The 27,355-nt window shown below is 35.0% G+C and overlaps 2 protein-coding genes across 8 annotated transcripts in view; one reads left to right on the top strand and one right to left on the bottom strand.

The window, feature by feature from the left end:
- The first annotated feature begins 131 nt into the window (after nucleotides 1–131).
- LOC121409270 (putative L-aspartate dehydrogenase) lies at nucleotides 132–13,191 on the top strand. 2 transcript variants are annotated; one of them, XM_041601160.1, is made up of 10 exons: nucleotides 147–238; nucleotides 950–1,051; nucleotides 1,537–1,597; nucleotides 2,336–2,471; nucleotides 5,112–5,196; nucleotides 6,216–6,359; nucleotides 8,004–8,106; nucleotides 11,181–11,301; nucleotides 11,979–12,136; nucleotides 12,736–13,191. In XM_041601160.1, exons 3-10 carry the CDS (start codon nucleotides 1,552–1,554, stop codon nucleotides 12,771–12,773), a joined length of 831 nt encoding a protein of 276 aa, XP_041457094.1. In that variant the 5' UTR covers nucleotides 147–238; nucleotides 950–1,051; nucleotides 1,537–1,551; the 3' UTR covers nucleotides 12,774–13,191. The 2 variants fall into 2 exon arrangements, with proteins under 2 accessions (XP_041457093.1, XP_041457094.1); XM_041601159.1 differs by lacking the exon at nucleotides 950–1,051 and having other exon boundaries at nucleotides 132–238.
- Nucleotides 13,192–13,906: 715 nt separating this feature from the next.
- The window catches only part of LOC121409269 (fibropellin-1-like), a 36,427-nt gene continuing 22,978 nt past the window's right edge, over nucleotides 13,907–27,355 (bottom strand). For 4 of the 6 annotated variants that reach the window (XM_041601152.1, XM_041601154.1, XM_041601158.1 and 1 more), the window contains 15 exons: nucleotides 26,042–26,164; nucleotides 25,740–25,856; nucleotides 25,054–25,176; nucleotides 24,566–24,688; nucleotides 23,858–23,980; nucleotides 23,241–23,357; nucleotides 21,852–21,974; nucleotides 20,583–20,699; nucleotides 19,982–20,128; nucleotides 19,074–19,205; nucleotides 18,445–18,558; nucleotides 17,929–18,039; nucleotides 16,939–17,028; nucleotides 15,880–15,964; nucleotides 13,907–15,410 (listed from right to left, as the gene is read on the bottom strand). In XM_041601152.1, coding sequence (XP_041457086.1) covers nucleotides 15,275–15,410; nucleotides 15,880–15,964; nucleotides 16,939–17,028; nucleotides 17,929–18,039; nucleotides 18,445–18,558; nucleotides 19,074–19,205; nucleotides 19,982–20,128; nucleotides 20,583–20,699; nucleotides 21,852–21,974; nucleotides 23,241–23,357; nucleotides 23,858–23,980; nucleotides 24,566–24,688; nucleotides 25,054–25,176; nucleotides 25,740–25,856; nucleotides 26,042–26,164 — 1,781 coding nt within the window. In that variant the 3' untranslated portion in view covers nucleotides 13,907–15,274. The remainder of the gene's footprint in view (nucleotides 15,411–15,879; nucleotides 15,965–16,938; nucleotides 17,029–17,928; nucleotides 18,040–18,444; nucleotides 18,559–19,073; nucleotides 19,206–19,981; nucleotides 20,129–20,582; nucleotides 20,700–21,851; nucleotides 21,975–23,240; nucleotides 23,358–23,857; nucleotides 23,981–24,565; nucleotides 24,689–25,053; nucleotides 25,177–25,739; nucleotides 25,857–26,041; nucleotides 26,165–27,355) is intronic. The other 2 variants (XM_041601155.1, XM_041601156.1) reach the window with 2 other exon arrangements.

Raw genomic sequence — 27,355 nt, 5'->3', positions numbered from 1 at the left:
GTCGCGCATGGTATCCACTCGTCAATGTAAGTGGCCCCCCCGGGACTGTTACATAATGCAGATCGCTGAACTGCGTTACCGTTTTTCCAAATTGGCCACACATTCCCTACTCCTGAAACACTGAGTATTAAAATAATTATTGCTTATTTCAGTACTGGTTCATTGCAATTCAGTCCGGATGAATACCCACATGGGCTATTCTTAGCTTCCGATTCAGAGAGAAAAATCCGAAGAATAGGTAAAAAAGACAAATATATCATAAGTTTTCAATCGTTTCATAATATTTCTCAAGCATTTCATGACATAAAATCATATGATACCTTGCATTTACTCAAAATTCTTAAGATTTTTCTCACCAGGATAATCAGTATAAATGTACATGTGGGACTGAGGAGAAAGTAGCGCCACGGCGCCGAACATCGGGCTAAGATCAAAAGGTCTCACTCAGTCTCAGATAGTCTGATACTGATAGTCCTGCACTGGGGCCGATTGCACGAAAGGGTCTTTCCAAGGACCGTCTTTCGTGTCGCCCATCGACTATGATACGCTATAAGTATAAGCGGGGTGTTTCTGAAATTAATATGATGAAGAATAAGATTCGTTAGCTTGCTTTTAAATAAAATTTGATACAATTTCATGATATATCACATCATTTCATATACAAATATTTTGCTTATTTTAACGGACGAATAAAATATGTTTGCAGATGATTTATTTAAAATGCGTTTCACATGGCGCATCATAAAAAATGGATGACACGAAAGACGGTCCTTGCAAAGACCCTTTCGTGCAATCGGCCCCTGATCTATGTTGGTTGTTCCGCTGAACTCCGTTGGCTCCACTCACCAATTACTGAGACTGAAGTTTTTAAGTGTACTTCATGATATTTATTTATTAACAGTGTCTTTTACATGAATATATATCACACGCCCTGTTTTTTTAAATTTAGGTAACAAATTTAGAATCCCAGGCCAGAGACAGACTGACTTCCACGTTTGTCAAAGTAAAATGGACGTTTCATGTAAATGAAAATATGAAATTGAAAGAAATAGTGAGTGACATCATCAGTCCCCTCATTTGCATACAAATCGGGATATGCATGAATTAAGCGAAACTTAAGAATGTTATGTGATTTTGTTATTTTACATTTATCCCATTTTGATGAATTTTCAGTGTTCTGCTTGTTGAATTTTAAAACTTTTTGTTTGGGTGGACATTCATGTTTAAATAGACATCTTCAAGATTATTTTAACATGAATTTTTGTAAAAAAAAAATAATTTGCTACTGTTTCTCATATCAGTAAGTGTGCCCTGACTCTTGGGCCTGTATATTAAGTGACCAACAGGCAACACCTTTATATTTCTTGCAATGAAAAGTAGGTTCTGTTATTTGCTATATAGTTAAAATATGATTAATAATCAGTCACTTGACTTGCCGTATTTGTAATCAGTTTAAAGCTAACTAATTTTTCTTTCAACACTTCTGGACCTGATGGTATTATATTTTGCATTGGATTTCTTTTGTTATTTCAAAAGAATTAATAACTTGCCATGGCATCAAGGAGACGAATTGGAATTGTTGGATTTGGCAAAATTGGTAAGAAAATTTATATTTTGTTGTTAGTATAATCAGCAGTAGATGACTTATATTCAAGACTTGTTTTCAAGGTGTATCCGAATAGCACAAGCTGAATTACATGTAATGGCATATCAGTGCATAATTATTGTTTTGTAGTTATCTCAAAATAAAGACGAGTGCAACATTAATCTCAATTTATCTTACTATTTCTTAAACAAATGTGATGATGTTAATTCCAGTAACATCTTTTGAATGCACCCCATGGTATTTTCTCTTAAAAAATCTTTCACTGAGAAGTCCTCGTCGAGTTTGAAAAATAAATAAAATGAAACCCAAAGGGGAATGAAACCTTTGGAACAAGCGAGCTTGTGTGGAAACAGAAAAAATAATTAATTAAAAAATCAGACAAATAATGAGAAAGTTATTCGACATTTGAATATTGCAAACTAGCGATCACTAATGCTATGGAGATTCTCCTAGTGGCAATGCAACAAAAATGTCTGGATTTAATTGACTAATACAACTTAAAGTTGATTTATTATCAATATTTCAATACCAGAAGTCTTGTGATTCAACATAACTGGTAATTATGCAGAATTAAACTTTCGAGAACATACATGTAGCAATGCTGTCTGTGACAAAATTAATTTGTGGGAGCTGGAAGGAAAATTCAAGTTATAAGTTGTAGCACTCCGAACTTGAGAAGTGATGTAAAAACTTTGAATATTTGCTATTTCATTTTTTGTTTACTTTCAGGTAAATACCTATTTGATAACATCAAGGACAGAAATGATTTTGAGATTGTGTTTGTGTGGAACCGGTCTATTTCAGCCATGGATGGGATTGTTCCACCTTCCCTAGTTCTGGAAGATTTAAGTAAATTTGCTTCAAGGTATCTCATCTTTACCCTAATTTCAATTATTTTTAAATATGTTAGCATCAATTTTTGATTAAATGGGCTATGAAATTTACAGCTACTTAATACCAAGTGATAATTAGAATGTAAATTTAATAAAGCTTATTATAACAAATTTTCTTGTCATTCCTTTTTGATCATGTGTAAAGGAAGTGTAGAGATGGGAATTTTGAAAACGATAGGCCTATAAATCTCCCAAGCACAATCACTGCATACATAGTCTATATGTGCATAACATTCAACAAGCAGAAAGATACACAGACCTGTCAGACATGATGCATGCATGTGAAAAATTATCTTTCTTGACTGTTGAAATGAGAAGTTCTTAGAAAATCTAACTTTTGTAATAAAAAGAAAAAACAAACAAACCCAGAAAGGTGAAAGAAATTGAACAAGGAATAGGTAATAAATGCTTACAAAGTGAAATCACAACATTAGGCTTATGACAAGTGGTAGAAACCACTTTCCAAAGTACAGTTGTCCTCAAAATTATTCATACCCCTTGTGGAAAAACATTCTTTGGTAGATTCTTTACTTGTAAAAGCGATTGTGATGTAATTTTCTTTGTATCTTTTGTCTGCTTGTTGCTATGCATGATTTGACATATGAGCTGGCAAGTCTTCATTAGCATAATAATAGATAGGGTCGAAAGTTATTTTTTGCACTTGTTCAGAATTATTCATACCCTTGCCAATACCTCAACAAAAATGTCCTTTTATGACAATGCGCATTATTTTCACTGTCTGGGAATGTGCTATTCTTTGTTCTATAGTTATTTCAAGATGTTCCAATGAATTAAATACCCTCTTTGTTAAACAAGCCATTAAACAATGATGGAAAATAGCATCTTTCTAAAAGGGTATAAATAGAGGAAAGCATTCTGGTTATTCTCAGTCTCTGATAATCATGGCCAAGAAGAAGGAGCTCAGTGAGGACCTACGGCAACGTCTTGTGAATGCCCACATTGAGGGAAAAGGTTACAAGGCCATTTCAAAGCAGTATGACGTCCCTGTGGCAACAGTCCAGAGCGTAATCAAGAAGCACAAGAGGTACAACACTGTGAAGAACCTTAGTGGGTGTGGCAGGAAGTGCAAGGTGTCCCCTAAACTTGCCAGGAAAATCTGCAGAGAGGTCAACAACAACCCCCGGACCACAACCAAGGCCCTACTTGAAACGCTTGACCGGTCAGGGACGAAGGTGTCCCGGTCCACCATCGAGCGAGTCTTGCACAAAGGAGGTCTCCATGGACGCAGGCCTCGGAAGACACCATTGCTCAGGAAGAAACACCTGAAGGCTCGACTGGCCTTTGCTAGAGGTCATCTGAAGCAAAATCCAAGCTTTTGGTCAACCATCCTGTGGTCTGATGAGACGAAGTTGGAGTTATTTGGCCATATGGATGTTGAATATGTCTGGAAGAAGAAAGGGGAAGCATACAATCCAAAGAACACTGTGCCAACCGTCAAGCATGGTGGTGGGCACATAATGCTATGGGGATGTTTCTCTTCCAGTGGCACAGGGAACCTTGTTAGAGTCAAAGGAATCATGAAAAAGGAGGATTACATCCAGATCCTTGATGAGAACTTGAAGGAATCTGCTGAAAAACTCCAGCTTGGCCCCAACTGGAAGTACCAACAAGACAATGACCCAAAGCATTCCGCCCAGCTGGTGAAGAAATGGTTCAAGGACCATGATGTCAACGTCCTAGAATGGCCAAGTCAGAGTCCTGACCTGAATCCGATCGAGAACTTGTGGCGAGACCTGAAAGTCAGAGTGATGGCTAGGAACCCGACCAACCTGACCCAGCTTGAGGCCTACGCCAAGGAAGAATGGGCCAACATCCCGCAGGAGACATGCAGGAAGCTTGTGGACACTTACAGGAATCGTCTAGAAGCAGTCGTACAGAACAAAGGCTATGCTATTGACTATTAATGAAAGACATTGGACTCAGAAAACCTAGGGTATGAATAATTTTGAACATGACATTGTTTGAATATCTATGAATAAAATACCCCTGAAAAGAGAAATTTCTTGAATTGTGCATTGTTGTTATTCTTTCACTAGTAGGTCACACATAAATCATAGAGAAACTTGATAAAATGCATTCATTTCATCACAAACATGAAAAATCACAAATATCAACAAGGGTATGAATAATTTTGAGGACGACTGTATGTATATTATTTACTTACCAGGAATTTGTGCTCTTTTTCTGTAGGCACTTTTTCCAATGGGATGGCATCACATTGATAGCACACTGTAAATAAGGGGGGGGGGGGATCTGGGTAAAGTTTTGGAAAAAAGGGATGGCATTGTTTTTACTACTAAGGCAGATTTTAGTGAGCACTTGTGCACTACACCACAATTTCAAATCCCATGATATAGTGATGCTAATAACTTGCAAAAAGTTGTAATTATTTGTCAGATTTCGATCAAATTTTTGCCTTCTTCCTCTGATTTTTCTTTTAAAAGAAATTCCCATTTGGATTGGAATCCCCTTTTTAAATGCCAATCCCTGCAATTCACATATGAATAGGCCATCCAGTTCTAGCCTTCAATAGCTAAATGCAACATTACTCATCTGTTCTGTGATGCTTTGATCTGTAATCTTTTTCACAGAAATGCTGACTTGATAATTGAAGTTGCCCATCCATGTATATCTGAAAAATATGGAGCAGATTTCATAGCAAGTGCAGATTATTTTGTAAGTGATTATTTTGCAAGTCACAGTAAAAAAATAATGATGATTGCATAATGGAAATTCCTTGAAAATGTGTATTAAATGTTTGTTACATAGATTACCATCTGTGTGCTAATTATTTTTTTCAATGTTGTATCTTAGATGTTTTTTTTATAAGTGTAGCACGGGAACACGTCTCTATTTGAGTTTAGATTGAGAATTAATGTGGAATGGTTTGGGGTTTACTTTTTCATAGCATGAATTATATTAAATTATATATATATTATATAATTATATATATTATTGTAATATGCCTGTGGAGATGAATAGTCTCCAGTTCTTTGTTTGACTTCCCAGTTTACCGCATCACAAAAATAGAGGGGGGGGGGGGGGATTTCAGGAAGGGCACAGTATTTGTAGATTTTGATGGGAAACAATATTTTTCATTTCCAAATATTTGAATTATGAAAAATACAGTGAAATTGCAAAATACAAATTATGAATATCAAAGAGTGTTTGCCAAGCTCTATCTGCATGAAAACTAGTCTTAAACTAGATTTTTTTTTCATATATTCACAAAATTGCTCTTTGAAAAAGTCTCCAAGAGATTATTAGAGAATACAGAGTTTGCATTTTAGAAAAAGACAACTAGGGTGTTTACTTACTGCCAAGCAGATACATGTACATGCTACTATCTTTGTGCAGTACCCAATACAATTAAATACTTGTTGCAAAATTTTGTTACATTTTCAGCTCAAGTAAGGCAAGAATGTATTATGCACCCCTTATTAGGCACCAAAACATGATTTAGTGCTGCTTCTTTTAGTAGCACTCCTGTTATAAAGTGGATCTCATGCATTTATTATTGGTTTATCTTTGTGGGGACTAATGATGAAAACATGCTTGTGGGATATTTCTGTACAAAGCATGTGGCTCTCACATTTGTTGAGGTGTCAAAAAAAGAAGTAACTGTGACATTGTACTTAAATTATTGTATAGCTTTAATATGGAATCGCATTGGGTTTTTATTTTCCTTGTATTAGGTTGGTTCACCCACAGCCCTTGCAGATCTACATGTTGAGAAGAAACTTCGTAATGGTGCTATTAAACATGGCCTCTACATTCCAAGTGGTGCATTATGGGGAGGGCATGACATCCAAAAGATGGCTGACAGAGGAACATTGCAGGTAGATTTCTGTTCATAGAATTGAACTTAAATGAGTTATATATCAAAACCAAGTTGCACATATCTCATTTCAAGCAGATTGTTGTCTTGATCAATATGTCACCATTCTCAAGAAAATGGAGTGAAAAAGCCTGATAAATCCATTTGCATGGCCAAAAATGATCAAAATATTTTAAAACGAATTGAAGTGAGGTAATTTTGGTTTGAACCCTCTAAATGTTAAAAAAAAATGCGCGATTGAATTGAAAGCACTTCATGCAAGCCAGGGTACTGAATTTCTAAAATTCTTATCTATGTGCACGTACATACAAAAGTCAATAAATTTCTTGTTTTCAGGTTCATTTGAGGTCATATAATACTGTTATGGTATGACCAAATTCCATTTTATGTAAAAGATGCACAAAACAGAATTCAGGAAGTGGCCAGTAATGAAATGCGGTGGGTTCAATACCACTTCAATAGTTGATGAGGGGGGAGCATGATGATGGCCTCTTATCGTTTAACAGGTTTCAAACAAAAATGGCCTTCCTTCAATTCTTTTTACATTATTTTTAACATTTTTGACAATGCCAATGGATTTATCTGGCTAATAAATATACCAATAGACACCTCTGAATCAGCCCAATACACCTTGAAATAAAATTTGAACTTTTCCCATTCTCAACAAACAATGACTCATCACTTTTTAAGCCACACTCCCTCATCGTTGTTTTGCCCACACTGCTCTATTTTCACCTGATTTTCTTTAAAGGTGTCACATCAGTCAGGACCACAAGCTGCTTTTTTTACTCCTCTTAAATAGCCCTTCTCTACTGTTAAGGAGGAATGTGATATCACTGGGGCCATCAGAACAGAAATCAAACATGAAGATGATGTATACATAAATTCATTAATCTATTTAAAATGGTTTATTACAACAAGGGTATCTATAGCGGCTGAAAAGCCATTTACACAAATTCTACATAAGAAACATTGAAAAACATACATGTAGGAAGGATGTTTATCATGTTGGGGACGTATGTTTTAATTATGACATGCATCCCCATAAACCAAAATTGAAAATAGATATGGCCAGTATAGAAACAATAAAATGCAAGAAGACCCTGGTTCTCAGAATGAATCTGTTTGTTACTGTGTTTACTGATTTATTTTCTTTCATGATTGGTTTTTAATTTGTAACATATACTGTTATCTTAATTTCCAAATTTTGATACATCCGTTCCACATATAATGCCATTATGAGAGCTGTGATGTAAATTATGATTTTTGGGGGGGGTGGGGGAATGGACTGTAGGAAAGATTGTATATTCATTAGTCAGAATTTGTTGTTAATGAAGGTGTAAGGCAACTCTTACTTGAATTTAATTGAATTGTAATTTCGTTTACATCTTCATTAAAAATAGAAATATACACAGCACAAAGAACAACACTCCATGAAAAAAAAATACCATGAACCTTACACAAAAAATTCAAACTGAGACCACATATTAAATGTTAATTACATGAACAACATTGTAAACAGTTCTGCTAGACTATGACAAACAGGAAATAAGAGGATGACATTTCTTCTGTTTTATTGTCTGTGCATAAGAACAGTTTAATAGATAGATGGCAAATAATAAATGCTTTGCGTTATTATTATCAGGGGCTGAAAATCGCGATGACGAAGCATCCTGATGCATTCCGTTTAGAAAGCCCACTAAAGGAAGTCAATGAATCAGTTCAAGAACCAACTGTGTTATATGATGGTGAGTGGAATAGTCATTGTAGATGATGGCTTCCTGTTTAAAGGCATGGTCACACCACCCGAGCGTTGTTGGAGCGGTCGTGGAGCGGAGAGAAAAAAATCATCACTGCTTACTACCGTTCACCATTTTCGATTTCGATGGTTTTTGTCTCACCTGCGAAGCAGAGTGAGACTATAGGCGCCGCTTTTCCGACGGCGGCGGCGTCAACATCAAATCTTAACCTGAGGTTAAGTTTTTGAAATGACGTCATAACTTAGAAAGTATATGGACCTAGTTAATAAAACTTGGCCATAAGGTTAATCAAGTATTACTGAACATCCTATTAGAGTTTCATGTCACATGACCAAGGTAAAAGGTCATTTAGGGTCAATGAACTTAGACCATGTTGGAGGAATCAACATCGAAATCTTAACCTGAGGTTAAGTTTTTGAAATGTCATCATAACTTAGAAAATATATGGACCTAGTTCATGAAACTTGGACATAAGGTTAATCAAGTATCACTGAACATCCTGCATGAATTTCACGTCACATGACCTAGGTCAAAGGTCATTTAGGGTCAATGAACTTTGGCCGAATTGGGGATATCTGTTGAATTCCAATCATAACTTTGAAAGTTTATGGATCTGATTCATGAAACTTGGACATAATAGTAATCAAGCATCACTGAACATTTTGTGCAAGTTTCAGGTCTCATGATTAAGGTCAAAGGTCATTTAGGGTCAATGAACTTTGGCCGAATTGGGGGTATCTGTTGAATTACCATCATAACTTTGAAAGTTTATTGGTCTAGTTCATTAAACTTGGACATGAGAGTAATCAAGTATCACTGAACATCCTGTGCGCATTTCAGGTCACATGACCAAGGTCAAAGGTCAATGAACTTTGGCCGAATTGGGTGTATCTGTTGAATTACCATCATAACTTTGAAAGTTTATGGATCTGATTCATGAAACTTGTACATAAGAGTAATCAAGTATCACTGAACATCCTGTTCGAGTTTCAGGTCACATGATCAAGGTCAAAGGTCATTTAAGGTCAATGAACTTTGGCCATGTTGGGGTTTTTGTTGAATAACCATCATATCTCTGTATGTTTATTTGTCTAGTTCATAAAAAGTGGACATAAGAGTAACCATGTATCACTGAACATCTTGTGCGAGTTAGAGTAGTATTCAAAGTCAGCACTGCTGCTATATTGAACCGCATGATGCAGGTGAGACGGCCAGAGGCATTCCACTTGTTTGTTTTTATTTTCGATTTGTGTTTTCAAATTTTTCCCCAATTTTGTGAGCGAAATTCGGCCCTCTTTCCCTACCGCTCCAACAACGCTCGGACGGTGTGACCATGCCTTAAGTTCATTATTTCTATTGAAGTCTAGAATCTTATAGTCCAGGTGCCAATACATAGATTTTTAAATGATATATAATTTGTAATTGATTGGCAATAACCCTTCCGTCGTCTGTCCACAATTTCAAAATGCTTTTTTCTTCATCATTTCAAGTCCGATTTCAATTCTGTTTGCTTTATATGAAAGCACTAGGTGGGGGATTCAAAACTTCTACACAGAATTCTGAAACTCATTAAATATGCTAATTTATACACATTTTTCAAAATTCATAAAATATGCTTCTCCTTTATTTGTTGACCGATTTTGATTTTTTTGCTTCCTTCTGGTAGTGCTCCATGAGGTTCACCAAATTCTACACAGAATTGTGAAATTTTTTTGTAGAAAATTATTTATGCTAATTTATGCAAAATTTATTCATAAATCACAGAATATGCCTCTTTATTTGTTGAACAATTTTGATTTTTTCTTCCATCTGGTAGAGCAGCTTAAGGTTCATCAAACTTATACACCTAATTTTGAAAATTTTGTTTGAAAATTATGCAAATTCATGCAAAATTTATTCATAATCACAAAAATGCTTCTGTTATTTGTTGACCAATTTTGATTTTTTTTCATCCATCTGGTAGAGCTACACAAGGTTCACCAAACTTCCACACAGAATTTTGAAATTTTGACTAGAAAATTATTTATGGTAATATATGCAAAATTTGTTCATAAATCACAAAAATTTGCTAATGCAATTTCAATTTTGTTTGCTTTATATGATAGCTTGAGGTGGGGATACTAAATTTCTACACAGAATTTTGAAACTCATTAACTGTGCTAATTTATGCCCATTTTTCTAAATTGACAATGAATGCTTCTCCTTCATTTGTTGACCGATATGATTTTTCTTGTCTGCCATCTGGCAGAACGTCATGAGGTTCACAAAACTTCTACAAAGAAATTTTTGACCAGAAAATCATTTTTGCTTAATTTATCCGGAATTTATTCATAAATCACAATAAATGCTTCTTCTCTGTCATTTCTTCATCAGTTTCAATTCGGTTTCCTCAATTTATATCACTAATAATTCACTACAGTGTCAACCGGGCTGAAATTAAATATTGTGCTAAATTTTGTTGCAAGATGCCGGATTAGCTCCACATCATTGATGTGCTATTTTTTTAAAATTCGTATTCACTTGCACCCCAGCTGTATATAGAAGAATTACTCTTTTAGGCAATTTGATTGTCTAATTTTAACTTTTTTAAGAACCAAATTTTCATTTTGGGTTTTTACTATTCCCAAGCAATTTATTGAATGTGGAGCGTTGTGGCCCAGTGAATTAGTCTGACTTTAAAACAGAGGATCATGGATGTGAATCCTAGCCACGGCGTAATTTCTTTAAGCAAGGAATTCATCCACATTGTGCTACACTCAACCCAGGTGAGATGAATGGGTACCTGCCCGGAATTTATTCCTTGAAATGCCACCACGCTGTAAAAGGCTGCGGGGCTAAAGCCAGGGTAATAATATCCAAGTCCTTTGGAAGTGCATAGGGACGTTATGACATAATGTGATATGCGCTGCATTATTATTACTTATTGTTGGCTTTTTGGTGGCTGGTCACAAGTTTTATAATTAAAGGGAAAGAAGGGGAAGGTAAGGTAAAGGGGAAATATGATAAGATGTGTGAGCTCTCTTTGTATTTTTCACTGTACACACATTTGTTTTGTTGGCCAGGTCCTGTGAAAGACCTCTGTCCACTTGCACCTAATAATGTCAACACAATGGCTGCTGCATGTATGATGGCACACAACCTTGGCTTTGAGAAGGTCCAAGGATGTATCACTTCAGATCCCAAGTAAGATATAACTGCTAGACGAGATGATTGGGACTATCGTTGCAACTAAATGGTCACATTGACATCCCTGAGGTGATCTTATTTTCACCTCTAACAGTAACAGCTGTATATTTTGTTTATATCTGTCAGCAATATTAACTACAACAGATAGGAAATACAATTGAATGAATAACGATAAGGAATCCCAGCCTTTGCGCAAGATGAAAATGTCATAAATTATCAACAAATTTGAGAAAAGTTATTGGTCATCTCATGCACATGCACTTTCATGAACAACAATCTCTATGTCATGTGTGTGATTGTATTCCCAATCCATTTTCATACTTTTCACAGCTCATCAGGTACTATTCTGGGCTTGTGACGTCAGATATCAAGATTCGTGGTATTTTTTCCCAACTTTGTGATTTTTCTTGCTGAATGAAATAATGACATGGTTAGGTCTCAAATCCATGGCCCTCTGTTTCACAGTCTGGAGACCTATCTACTGGGCCACAATGCTCAGTTATCATTTTGATTTATTTCACAATACTTGTTATCAATGGCAATCTATGATTTGATTGAAATTTTCATAGATTTTGAGCATTCTTGTCATTAACATATAACATGAAATAGGATCAATTTACCTTTGAAAATGTATTATAGTCATTTAGAGACTATCATTTCTGCTTAATTTCCAGTGCCCGTGACTATCATCTGATTCAGATTGATGTTATAGGACCTGGGGATGTGAGTGCTGGGAAAGCCTTCACAGTCTCTACGACAAGAAAAAGCCCAGCAACTTACAAGGCTGTCACCAGTAATGCAACTTATGTTTCTTTCTTCAGTAGTGTATTAAGTGAGTATTGTCATCTAATGATTGATATATACTAAAGTGATTTTCAACAAAGAGAGCATAAAATTAAGTTTTTTGACATATATATAAGCGTAATTTTTACAGGAAATCTGCATAAACCACCTTTGTGAATTTGGGCCATTGTGTGTAACCCAATGTTAATTATGTGACCTGAGACAAACTTGAGGGTGACATCACTATTTTGGGGCATTATAGAGTTACTCAGAACTGGGGAGTGTTTCATCAACCTTTTTGTCTGATAAGTTGTCAGATCTGACAATTTTCCTTTATGTTGATTGGCTGAGAACTACTTTTTCTATGGATTAAAAATGGATCTATTGGAAACAATGTCAGACAAGTCCATGGACGAAATGCTCCCCAGATTTCTTGTTTGATATTCTTCCATCTTCTTGCCTATTTACTTTTTTTACTACTTGATAAATCAAGGAGGGAGTGATGGGGGGGGGGGGGAGTGTGATTACAGAGCTTATGGCTGCCTGCATAGAGTGGGTGAGATATACATGGAATTGCTCTGGCCTTTGCTTATTTCCAAATTGATCCATCTCAATTGCTAATCCCATTTTTTCTCAATCTCTTTTTAGGAGCAAGAGGACTAGGAGCTGGTGTTCATCTCTGTTAAGGTGTGATTTCTTTCAGTATTTCTATCCTGCCTACCAACCTACATTCCAATCTTCTGTGGGAGTGACAATCTTTGACTGCACATTGAACGATGTGACAATAAATGACTTTACCCAACATGTTTGTTACATCGCCAGTGAATGATTTCTCACACCATCATATGAATTGTCACCCCTTGTGACTTTAAGTAATGTGGAAATGGAAAGGCAAGTATTTTATTGCTAGCCCCACTTTAATATTGCAGTACCCTTCTAAGTAAAATGTTTATAAGGCAATATTTGGCTAATCAGTTTGTTGGTCTAGTCACAATATGTTGCATGAAATCCCTTTTTTTTAGAATATCGTTTAAGATTTTGTCTTGCATCTCTGCTCCAGAGATGGTGGTTTTGGATTATGCCTGCATTAATCATGTATGGAAAGGTGTAAACAAAATCTTGCTATGGATACTTCCTGAAATGAAATGAGAAGTAGTAAATATATACAGTATTTCCCTCTTAAAATCTTGATCAGATATGTCCAGAAATCCCCTTCAATTTGGATGAAGACCCAACTTTAACGTTTCCTTGTAAACGCGATAACTTCAGTCTAGGCTTCATATTATTTGGTGTGTATGATACTAGCATGGATCCCAGGAAGCCTATTGATTTTGAGGTCCAAAGGTCAAGGTCACACTGACATGTTTTCATCTTACCCTTCTGAAGTCTTTAGTTTAACTTAACCTATAGGCTCATAATTTGGTGTGTATGATACTAGCATAGATCCCAGGAATGCTATTGATTTTGAGGTCAGACAGTCAAAGGTGAAGTCGTCACCTTCCACTTTTCTTTCTTGACCAATAACTCAATTTTCCGCGTTACAGGTGGGCGTATCATGTCCACGCCTTAGTTTGTCATGCGATGAGTAAGAGTAGATGTGTCACATTTGAGGATGTGAATTGATGCAGAATGGGAAAAATCAATTTTCATTGTTGGTATGAATATGTGCAGAAACCTCTTCATTTTAACCTAAGAAGACTGGAGTGCAGCATAGATTCAATCTTCAATGTTATGCACCATCAGTGTATTTTGTATTATGAGCTGCAGAGTCTATTGTTTAAAATCAGTATTATCAGATGTGATGAAGAATGTTTTTTTGTAACTGTTGTAAATAATAGTAAAATAAAAAATAATGTACATTGCCAATAGTATAGTTCTTGTGTGTATCATGATTATTTTTTAATTTGAGGATTCCTTTCTTAGCAAATTGATTCAAATTGACACATTATATATCCCAAACTTCAATGGACCTACACCTCTGTAAGTTATTGAATGATTCAAGCCATTTACGTTATATGCATTCACCACCTTGCATCTTTTCCATTAGAAAAAAAATATTCACATTTCATTTCTTTAAATCTCCAATTTATTTTCCCAAATCTTTACCAACATCTTCTTTGTTAAACAATAGAGAATAAGTAAAAAGAAATAAGAATCAATTTAAATTACAATGTATATACATTCATTCTTTGTAGGGAACTTAAACAAATAAATGATATTCCTTTTATGTTCTCATTGCAAACATACTGAAAGAGAAAACTATTTAAAACTGCTTCTGCCAAAGTACTTTATAAGATGTAGATAATTTTTGTAAACAATACTCTTCATATAAAAAATCATATCATATTTCAATTCATTTAGGCTAAATCATATATAAATATATCTCTCCTTGCTAGTTAGCTGCTTTTTTTTCTCCTTGATTTCCAATTATATATAAAAATGACATGATAACCTGTAAGTGCAATTGCAATGCATGTAAATTACACTTCTACTAATTTATATATTTTTAATATAAAAGTATGCAACAGTATTAAATAAAACACCTCTTTTGTCAATGCATTGCATAGAACAGGATCATTTAATGGGCATAGAGAGAAAGGTATTTCATGAGAATGGCGATCTAACTAATTTTGAGATTGTATCAGAGTAAATATTAATTTCCATGAATTAGAAGATTATGTGTGAGTGCAGTATTCAATAAACACTTAATTCATGTTTGGCAAGAACTACCTTATGGCATTGATGAAATAATCATAAAAGATAATATGTTGGTAGCAATAATATTGATAATAATAGTAATATAATTGATAAAGTTTTGCTTAATTTCACAAAACAGTTAAATGCAGATCCTGGTCGGTATGACAATGAGACTGATGATTAAACAACTTAGAAATTACTCATGATGCCACAGTACATAACAATGGAAATATGAGTATTATGGTGTCTATATTGATAATGATAGCAGGAATACTTGCTTGCTTAGAAAATGTTTCTTTTAGAAAAGGATCAACCTCAGATCTTTAGATCTGGAGCAATCAACTTTGACTGCGTATGTACAGTATAGTTACTATAGTATTAGACAAGACAGATCTTGAGTATATTATAATAATGGAAATAAAATTGATACAAATTACATTGAAATGAATATTCATACAAGTATTTTAAAGAATGAAATGGTGCGTTGTCTTTAGGATAAGACATAAATATCATCTCCCCTTGCTTGGTTTGTTTCCTGCATCTCAAGATCCAACACTGGAGGGTCTTTGATGGCGTAGGGGGTGGTGATCATTGACAGGGGGTCCTTCTTTTTTTTAACGTCTTTTCTAGAATGAGAGTAAAAAGAAAAGACATCACTATCAGGGATATGTCCCTGTAAAGAAGGCTTTCAAGTTTTATTTGCTGCCAAAATTGATAGGAAATACTACCTACAGCATGGGTGTTGATGACTTGATACCAATATATAAGGGCAAAAGAAGTGCTAATCATATTAAAGGGGATGATGATCAGGACAGAAAAAGAATGTCTATGGCGCAAGGGTCAGTAAAACTATTAAAGTGGGAAAATGCAGTCTGAAATGAAACAATAGTTGCAAGGCTTTACTTTAACTTTCGGTTCAGTGCATATTTTGCTTACAGAGATCATGACAATTTTACAGTTTCTCATCTAATCACCCTACAAAAAAAGGGTAAACAAAAAAGGTTTATTTTAAGGCACATACAAGTCTTCTGGAGGAGAGAGAGCAGAACAATATTAACATTAGCAAATAATAAGATTGATCAGAAGTTCACTTACTGGAGTCGTATGCAAACTGCCACCCAAACGATGACACTGATTAGTATGATCAGTGCAAACCCAGCTGATATAGCAGCTACTTGCTCTGGAGAGTAATGAAAAGTGGTCATGGAAGGAAAGGAATAAGAGGAGAGATGTTAGGAGGAAGGAGAAAAAGATGAAATAGAATAATGATTACAGTGTGTTTAAACAATATGCATGATAATTCATCTTAATGCTGTGTCACCTTGAATGATACCAGGGGAGCATTTCATGAATATCTCGGTCCGATAAGAGCAGATCTGACAACTTTCCTTGATTTTGATTGACCAAGAAGCGATTTTACTATGGGACTCAGATAAAGTGTCTGACAAGTCCTTTCATGAAAGCTCCCAAGCTGTATTACTGTCCAGGGCCACACAAAGTTTAGCAATTGATTGTTGAATGAAATGACCTATCAAGAATATTATTACATGCACAATTGTGCTCAGCAGTCTTTGAACCAAGCAGAATTGCTTTTTCAAATTAGTGGTTAATCACTAACCTTTGTGTTACGGGAACCTGGGCCTGGACCACAATGTACAATCAATCGTGAAAATCAAGCGTACGATTAATCGCTAATCTTTGTGTTATGGGGACCATCTGGGTGTTATGACGTAAGTGACTTTACAAAAAACTGGTGGACCTATCTTGAAGTAAATTACGTGCACCAAATTGTCATTGGTGTGGATTTAGCTAGACTAAGAGTGGATCACCAGTTGTAACTAACAGCTTAATGAAACATCCACCATGAAGCTGTAAGTTACAACTGGTGATCCATTGGAGTTAGTACCCCAAAATGGAACTTGTATAACAAGGTCCCTTACGATGATAACAAAATCATCAGTTTTTCCTGACAACTTTCATAGCCAAAATAAAATGCAAATACAAATGGATTGCAGAATTTGTCCAAATAATCCTATTTTCTATCAAGAAAAGGTCCCACTTTCAAAATCTCATTACTTAAAGAAATATGGTTTAAGACAACTCAGTTTTACATATTCTCACTAAGAACAATAGTTTTTGAGCCGAGATACGTACCTACAGTTATTCCAGATAATGGATCATCAGGAGAGTGAGTTGTCTCAAGAGGTGAAATGCCTGGTGAAATTGCCGGAGGGTTGCTCTGATCTGTACAACATGAAATTGAAATCAAAATGTCAAACATTGGTACATATTTTAGTATGAAACGGTATACTGATATTTCACCTTCTAGAACTTTGCCAACGAATTGCTTCATTTATCGTAGAGAAATTATATTTTGCCCACCCAAACCCGCACATTGTGTTTGTAGAAATCAATTATGTTGAAATTTGGGTTTGACTTTGGAACTTTCGAACTAGATATATGACCGCATAAAAATCCTTGAAATGATTTCCATCTCCAAATTGAGATTTTTTTTTTTTTTCTCATTAAATAATCTAATGGGTTAAAGGGGAACCTCTCCCTGGGCTCCACTTTTAAGGTAAGGAGGTGTAGATAAAAGTCACAGCCTTGAAGTGTCATATTTGAAGGGCACGATTTCAGAAGGGGCGCAATAGAGTACCGAAGTGTGACGTCACGATGTCATGACAACGAACTGACTGGTTCTAAACTGAGTCGCAACTGCACGATCTTCTGTACACATTTGTATTTGCAAAAAATGGTGATGTATTTTGTCATTGGTTGTTACCATCACTCTGAGAGTCACGACTAGGGATCCATTGTTGTGGTAAATGGTATAATAAATTGGCGATGGTTCAGCGCATAAGGATCACCAGTGGTTCTTAAAGTCACTCTTAACTTACGAACAGCTTTATGGAACGGCCCTCGGGTTCATTTGTTGAGAACCAGGCCGCCATGACACCATGTCAACTGACGTCATCGCTTGCTTTGGTACTCTATATAGCCTTGTCGAACAACTTCGTATCATCAATTCATTAACTTGTAAACAAAGTGGCTGTAAAGGGGAAAAGACCTATTGCTTTCAATGTTTCCGTTTGAATAGTAATTCGAATCCGTGAAAGTAAACGCAGCAGATCTTTAACTAACCTTCACACCGGGTTCCATAATAACCAGCTTGACATCTACAAATAAATGAAGCTTGACCATCAATGCAAGTTCCTCCATATAGACAGGGGTTTGAAATACATTCGTTAATTGCTGAAATAAATAGAGCATAGTAGGGAAAGTGGAAAGTTTACATTTGTATATTTTTAAATGTGTGTAGCCGAACATAATCTAATCCTCATAAGGATGGTGGTATATTAGAAAGTGGCAAGCCAGAAAGGGAGGGGGAGGGGTCAAAAGGGCCCCCTGAGATCTTAATCGCACGAAAGTCATCTGTGACAGTTGACAGTGTTCCAATATCAGTAGAAATACATACAGGCTTAATTTGTCTCCTTTCAAAACTAATTATGAATTGTATTATCACTCACAACTTTAAATCATTCTCAAATTAATCCCATCAAAATAATATTATAACGTGTTTTTTTTCAGAATAAAACATTTTCTTTTGATTTAAATTTCGCCTCTGTAAGCTGGATTCAGCAGATCTTTACTAATTACCTTCTTCACACCAGGGACCAGAATAACCGATTTGACATGCACACACAAATGAATCTTGACCATCAATGCAGATTCCTCCATTTAGACAAGGGTTTGATGCACATTCGTTAATTGCTAAAATGAATAGATAGCAACATAGAAAAATTTCATATTAACATAAATTGTATAATCTCGGAGAAAATGATGCGGAAGTTCAATATTTGTGGAGTGAATTTATTCTGCAATAAAAATGCTGAAAGCACGTTTCATCTGGGATCACTCACAGACCCACAATTGACCCCTGGACTATTACAGAATGAGATAACATAGCTCTTTCTAAAACCATTTGAAATCGAATCCCGTGGTGTACAATGTACACTCTGATTGGAAAACAATGGTAAATAACACTGCTAATTATAAGAGGCAAATGTTTCCATGTGTTGCCTAAAGGCAATGCTTAGATAACATCGACAAGTTTCCTCTTGTTCAGTCAGATACCACAATGAAAAAAAAAATCATGAAAAGAGAACTAGATATTCTAAAATTCTAAAGGAGTACGCTTATATAGACCTTGAAAAATTAAATCAATAGCTTGGGAGCAGTAATGATAGGTATAAGTAAATAAAATTTAAATAGCAATATATACTTACATGGGTCTGGTTGTTCACACAAGTTTCCCCCAAATCCATCGACACAATCACAAAACGAAAGGCCAAGCTCAGAAATACAAGTTCCTCCATTCATACACAGATTGGGTAAACAACTCGGCAGAGCTTCGGTCGCTGGATGGGATATTGAAAACATATCGTTGACTTAACCCAATCGGTATGTTTACATGTACATGTATTGCATTGAGTTACGGAATGTTACAACAGCCGAGGGCAATATTCAGATACGAAAATACACCAGGGACGGACTTTTAATCATTCTCTTTCAAACAAGGATAATTTGTATGATCTTGGGCATAATACTGGAAGAAAGAACTTTTTGTTCTTATGATATTTGCACGTAAGATATATATCTGTATTGAAAATAAAACATACACAACCCGATTTGCAATCAAACATGATACTTTTCAAAAATTCGTTCTAGTTTAACAAAATATTAAAGAAGAAAATGACGAAATATAAAAAACCGTTATCAGAGATTAATTTAACAATGATAAAATCCATAGTAAAAATATATTTAATAATTGTGAAATTCATCTCCGAAACGGGTTTCCTTTTTTGTGGGACGCACTGTATATAATCTGTCATTTTCTTCTTTAATATTTAAAGAAAATTATGGCAAGAGTGGAAGCTCATCTTTAATTTGAGACCAACATCTTAGCAAATCATTTACGTATGGCAGGTTACAAACAATAAATATTACGGCCTATCAGAAACGATTTGCGCAGGAACTCACGTAAGAATCTGAATAGACTCTCATTTCAGGGATCAGTGGGAGAAACTTCACAAAGAATACAAAAGAAATGCCACACTCTACATGTATACACATCTATACATTGAATTTAGAGGTAAGATATGGAATATAATGATATATATCAACTGAGACGTACATATAGTAGTAACTACGTCTATATCACATATCTCTCCGGTATAGCCAGGTAAACAGATGCAACAGAATGGAGGATCTGAAATAGAGGAAGGCAGGCACAATCCATCGTTCTTACACGGGTTGCTAGTGCAAACCTCTGACGTCACAGTTGAAATACAAGTGTTTGATTCAAATAAAGATAACAGTTTGAGCAATAATGTTTATTTTAAAAAAATACAAACATGAATAATAAATGTTTTTGTTTTAATTTCATTCATGACCAGACACAAAATTTTGTTACTACGCTCTTAAAATAAATTACAAGGAGTAAGACATTGATTCACTATTCGAAACAACTGGACACTGTTTCATGAACCTCAGCGCTTACAAGATGTCAATCATCGACCGTTAACACAAACTCAGTCAGGGACGAATGCTTTAATATCAGCAAATCAGTGATTTTACTAAAATGGTAAGATTTGTCAGTTTGAAAGGAACGGTAATCATCAGAAAAAGTAATTGACTTAAGCAAAGAGAAGCAGAACAAACATTACAATTATGCTTAAAAAACAAACACCACCCAATGAAATGACATTCTAGTTTAAAACTATTGATTTAGTTACCTGTTTGGCAGACGACACCGGTGTATCCAGCAATACAGGAACAAGTGAATGGTAAAGTTTCTCCAGGAGAAAGACTACAAGATCCATCGTTTAGACATGGGATACTAGAACATGGATCTTGATTGAGAAGGGCGAAAAAAAATCGTGTGTTCAAAATGTATGCCATACGAAAATATTTTAGTATGAAATGGGGAAATAGCTTTTGTCAGGAATACCCTCAGTCAATCCCTTCATTAGATTACAGTAAAAAAAATGTATGGGTTTCAAATTCTGTTGTAAAGATTCTTGCATTTGGTAGATTTCAAAAAGCAGACCTGTTTTTTACGAGTTGCATACCGTAGTATCATACAGAGTTTACCAAAGATTATTGTACGAATGATGGTCAATACTAGTGGAAGCTAGTATTAAAGGAAACCAAAACCCAAGAAAAGAGGCAAGCTTATTGGAAAAAGTAAAATGATTAAAAAAAAGTTTCATCAAAATCGGTTATGAAATAGGCAAGTTAAGGACGATTAAAAAGTCTTGTTGTACTTTCTATGGGCATCCTCAAATTGGCAAACGTGCTTCAAAATGGCTGATTTTGTGGACAACTCTCCATTTCTTTTGTACACATATTTTCAGATTTTCCTCATTATCTTTCAAGTTGCATCTTGCCTCCTTCTGAGCACAACATATGTCATGGGAAAATATAATCCACACCATATATGTCAAGGTCAGGAGGTGATAATGTGAAATATGTAAAATAAAGGGGAAAATCTGAAAATATGTGTACAAAACAAATGGAGAGTTGTCCACAAAATCAGCCATTTTGAAGCATGTTTGCCAATTTGAGGATCCACATAGAAAGTACAACAAGACTTTTTAATCTTCCATAACTTGCTTATTTCATAACCGATTTTGATGAAACTTTTTGTAAATTGTTCCTCTCATTTTACTCTTTCCAATAAGATTGATTCTCTTCTTGGGTTTTGGTTTCCTTTAATAATCATGTGATTTTGTCGTTGAAACGTGGTCTATCCCTTTTCCCCTCCAATTGTTTTGAGTCTCTCATGCATCGAGTGCATGTTATGACGTGAATCAGCTCTAAGGGGCATTTAAAGCTGAATGAATAAATTTAATTTATGTATCACAGTTGCACCAATAATTCTCTAATTCTACTTGATTAAGTAGTTCCATGGCCAAGCATCTTTTGTATTCTTTCTTTCACTCGAGAAATCAGAGTACGGCTCCCTCCCCGAGACTTGAAAATAAGAATCTTGTTTAATGCACCTGTTTCGCAAAACTGTCCACCATATCCAGGAGGACAAATGCAAAAGAATGGAGGGTCGGAACCTAAAAGAGGATTGCAAGATGCTCCATGCATACACGGGTTACTAGCACATTGATCAGAAGCTGTTAACAGGACCGGAAGATAAAAGAAAATGAAAATTTAGAGCGAATTCAAATCAACATATTCAAGAATACAAATTAGGTAAATATTATACGAACTTGAAAACAAAATAGACAAATCTTTAAAGTTGGGTCATATCGACCATGAAAAACTTATTGTAAAGTTACTTGATTAAAGGGGAATGAAACCTTTGGAACAAATAGGCTTGTGTAGAAACAGAAAAATCAAAGAATAAGAATAAAGAAAGTTTGAGAAAAATCGGACAAATAGTGAGAAAGTTATGAGCATTTGAATATTGCAATCACTAATGCTACGGAGATCCTCACATTGGCAATACAACAAGGATGTGTGATGTCACTGATGAACAACTTCCCCTTTGATGGGCTATAAAATACCCTCAAAATGTCTCTTTTTGCTTTTTCTTATGATGATACAAACTCTTTATCCATGATGTATTCTTAAAAAATGTGTATAACATGCCCTCATGTAGAAAGAACAGTATGATTTATGGAATGATGTGATAAAAGAGGCAATTCAAGTGAAATATATAATAAAGTAATGGGGAGAGTTGTTCACAAGTGACATCACACATCTTTGTCGCATTGCCAATCTGCTATCTCCATAGCATTAGTGATCACAATATTCAAATGCTCATAACTTTCTCATTATTTGTCCGATTTTTCTCAAACTTTCGTTGATCTGTTTCTTTGATTTTTCTGTTTTCACACAAGCTATCTTATTCCAATGGTTTCATCCTCCTTTAAGTATCAAAAAGGTCATTGCAGGCGCTACTGCGATTTAAAAAAATGCTTCTAAATATCTCAAGACACGATGATTTTTTTTTCAAATTAAAACTTGAATTCACCTCTTCAGATCAAAGATTTAACAGTAAAAGCAATTGATAGACAGCGTAGCATAACATTCCATAACTTAGCATAATATGAAAGCACATTTAATACTGTTCAAATGAATATAGAAATTATGAATTAAATGCAACGTATGGAAGAAAGAAAGAAACGATGATAAGCGATTTAGGATATGAAAGAAGAAAAGAGATGGAACGAATGAAAAGAGAAAGAAATAAAAGGATAAAGAGTAGAAGAAACAAAAAAGGGTTTAAATTCACTGAATGAATTTAATAACAATAAATAATTGCTTTTCGAAATGAATACCATTCCGAGTGTGTACGAGATATGGCGTTGAAAGAAACTGGTAAGAGATTACATAATAGCTTCTATATTTAGTTAGCATGATTAGTAAAGTATTACCTATTTGACACGTGAGACCAGAATATCCAGATGGGCAATCACAGGTGTAGCTTAGACTTGATCCCAGTGAAATTTTACAAGTTCCTCCATTCATACAGGGGCTACTAGAACATTGATCTGGAGGAATAAAAGTAAGTAAAGTCAGAATATCCCTAATGAATATGCCATGAGGAGTATGAAGTCAAGAAGACCGAAGGTTCGAGAAGCAATTGCAAGTGCTATTTTTATTTACCTGATTATCACTATTTTGTTACGATTTTTTTGTTGACTCATTCATTTATAGCAATATTTTGATCCATTGATTAATCAATTCATTCATTCATTCATTTGTTCATTCGTTAATTGGTAAATGAATCAATGGAATAATTTATCCATTCATCCATCTAGTCATTCATTCACTTTACTGTCCAAGGTTTTATTTTTTTCCTACCGGTATATCATAAAAAGAAATCTCATTCCTAAATGGCAGGATGAGATTCATAAAATGTTCAATAACTCTTTTAACAACAAAAAAAAAACTGTGGCAAATTTGATTGGAAAACCCCTAAGGATCATTGACTAAAAAGTAAATTATAAGAATTAATGAAGTTTAATGATGTTAAAATACCACTACAAACCTATTTCGCAGAACTGTCCACTAGATCCTTCTTGGCAGAGGCAAAAGTATGGAGGGTTCGAGTTGGGAAAAGGACTACAAGATGCTCCGTTCAGACACTGGTGGCTGGCACAGAGATTTGGAGCTGGTGATAAAAGATAAATAAAAGACAGTTAAAATCAAAGAGACATGTAAGGATGGAATCAGTATATTCACTTCCTAACTGACCCCAGCTAGGAAAGATATAAATGAGTTTCGTATCAGAAAATGATATTGTACCTCGTTGTTATATGCTTAAGATTGTGAACTTTCAGGAGAGAAAAAAAAAAGCTTAAGTAATTTTGCCACGAATAATTGACTTTTATCAAATCATGTAAATTAGGTTTGTTTCAGTTTACCAAACACCATGATCAATCGGCAGAGTATGGCCCTGGACACGTACTTCTTAATCATGAAAACTTAAACAAGAGAATGTTGTAAAAAAAATAGAAAAGTATAATTCACATAACCTTTCTAGACCGACAATCCAGTTTAACAACAGGTAAACAGGTAACAATTTAACATTACCTATCAACATCACCATCATCATCATCATCGTCGTTGTCATCATTACCACCACTTCCCAATTTTGTAACAAATGTCATCATTGTCATCAAACTCTTCATCATACTTTGTGAAAATAATAATCAAATCAAATAATTTTGATATTTTACTGACATTAAATTCATACCCATTTGGCAAGTGTCACCAGTGAACCCATCGAGACAGCTGCAGTTATAAGGGAGATCTGATCCAGGTGAAGGGTTACAAGTTCCCCCGTTCAGACAAGGATTACCAGAACATGGATCTGGAGCTGGTAAGAATTAGATGAATGCCGCATCACAGAAAAGAAAAATGATATAAGTGTTCATCAAATGATGCAAATAATCTAAAATAGCTTTGGGCCTCCAATTGATAGGCAAACGGATTACCAGTCCAATGATGAAGGAAAACCTACATGAGCCCAACTAGAAGAGACAAGCGCGGAGATAACGACCTCGGGTTTGGATTTTCACGACATCGAACATGCCAAAGAGGTCCCGAGACTGTCTGTTTTCAAAATTTGTAGGTTCTCTGTTGAAACGATTATTCGAACCCTGTCAGTTGAATGGCTATATTTTATGAGATTTTTTAAATGAGTTGTATAGTAAACTGAATTCAAAGAACAAAAATACGAACCAGTTTGGCAGAACTGTCCGCTATACCCAGGTTGACAACTGCAGAAATATGGCGGGTTGGAACCTGGAAATGGGCTACAAGATCCTCCGTTCATACACTGGTGACTTGTACAGCTACCTACAGCTGGATAAACAGATTTCAAAACTGTGATGTAAAAGACGTCGCGATAGGACAATGCAGGAAGAATATTTACTTGAGCTCTTTGTTCACATCTCAGAAACATGCGAATCTCTTATTGCTATGTGCTCTGCTCACCATATACATTTTAAACTGGATCTTTTTGAAAAGGTCTATTTTATATATGTTTGTACGTTGAACCGTTTACTGTTTTTTCGTAATAGATTTATTTTTCTTACTTTTTATACGATGATATTCAGTTTTACAAAAACAATCACGATCATGTTTGCTTTAATACACATCACTCACTTGACTAGAAGTCACTAGGCGCTTGTGAAATAATCATTATTTACACTTGCTTTAGCCATGTTAGCAGAGCTTGAGTAAATAATGGTTGATATGTTCCATCAACGTGCGATACCATCACTGATTCTCTTTTTAAAGTGATGCAGTTTATTTGTATCTTTATGAGATACGAGATACTCAGTTCGCTGAAAAGAAAATTGTTGTTTTCTCATATATGAAAAAAATCTGAATGGGGCTTCTGCAATTACAATACAAAAGCTTACCTGTTTCACAGACCTCACCGGTATATCCAATTGAGCAGTTACAAGTGTACGGAAGGCCATCTCCAGGAGAAAGGCTACAAGATCCGTCATTTAGACATGGGCTACTAGAACATGGATCTAAGCAAAAACGAAATTGTTAATACATGATAAAATTGAAATAGAATGACACTGAGCATAATGACAATAGCATGCTATAAGAATATTCTTATAGTGATAAAAAACTCATGACATCAGTACAAAGGACATATCAAACATTTTTTTATTGTCTATTCAACTATTGCACAAAGAGTGGATATACAAACCAGTTTGGCAGAACTGTCCACTAAATCCAGGTTGACATAGACAGAAATATGGCGGGTTGGAACCTGGAAAAGGACTACAAGATCCTTCGTTCATACACTGGTTATTGGCACAAAGATCCAAAGCTGGTAAGAGAGAAAATATGAAGACCATTGTTGATTTTCAATGCGCATATGTCAACATTCAATTTACAGGTATTACCTACTCCTCAGAGCATATTATATATCTTAGATGACCCAGGCTGGCATACTAAACTAATTCAAACAAGAATGTCTCCAGTACCAAGACTAGCATTTTAAGACGTGAGCTACTGCAATAATGAGAAATTTATATTTTAACTGAATCCGAGTGGACTGGGCTGTCTTGGCCGCTGTTAGCGAGATCGGGTCAAAATAACTTTTTAAAACATAAACTATACAAAAGCAAAGTGTTAAAAAGAAGTGTTCGCCAAATGATTGAATTTAATTTCAAAGCAATAAAATCTATAATGATACAAATATAGTTGAATTTCTAATCAAGATGAAACTAATTTACAAAATTCATTCAGGGAAAAATCATTTGCACATTTATATGTATTGTCAGGTTTGCACAAAGACACTAAATCGAAAGTCATATTTGTCCTTGAGTGTATCTTCTTTTTTCTTTATTTGGCTTCTGTTTTTAATTGTTTTCAATGAAAATTATTACAGGCTATTTAAAAATTATATCTAACCCGAGTTAATAAATAGATCAATTGAGATAAAATATAATCACAATTTTATGAATTTCATCACCCAATCATTAGGTACATATACATATATATATATAAATATATACTAAAAAAATGAGGAATTTTCGACATGACATTGTCTCTTAAAAATGGTCACGTTGCTTAGGGACCCGGGAACGATTTTTTGAAAAAAAGGAAAGCATTTTCTAAGAGGCTGTGCTAGTTTGTTAAGAAACATCTGACAAGAAAAAAAATCACTCCAAAATGAAGGTGACTTGGGCCAAGAAAAAATTGACTAGCAAAACTTTAAACAAATAATTAAAGGGTTTCACTCACAAATTGGAAATACAAATTGGAAATACTTACGCAAAAAGGTTGCTCGGTGCATTGTAAAAGCCAAGAAAGACTACTGCAACACAAGAATTAGTAAACTGAAAAATAGTAACCCTTCAGCTTGGTATCGTGAAATTAAAATACTTACCCAGGGTACGATATCTGCACCATCCATCAGTATTCCGATGAAAACACTGATCCAAAAATGGTAGTGAATGCTATAAATGACCATTTCATCTCGATAGGCTCTGATTTACCAGCATTAGATAGGACC

Source organism: Lytechinus variegatus, chromosome 2 (genome assembly GCF_018143015.1).
Source record: "Lytechinus variegatus isolate NC3 chromosome 2, Lvar_3.0, whole genome shotgun sequence".
Classification (NCBI taxonomy): domain Eukaryota; kingdom Metazoa; phylum Echinodermata; class Echinoidea; order Temnopleuroida; family Toxopneustidae; genus Lytechinus; species Lytechinus variegatus.
The sequence above is the reverse complement of the archived record's forward strand: the minus strand, read 5'-3'. Positions and strand labels throughout refer to the sequence as shown.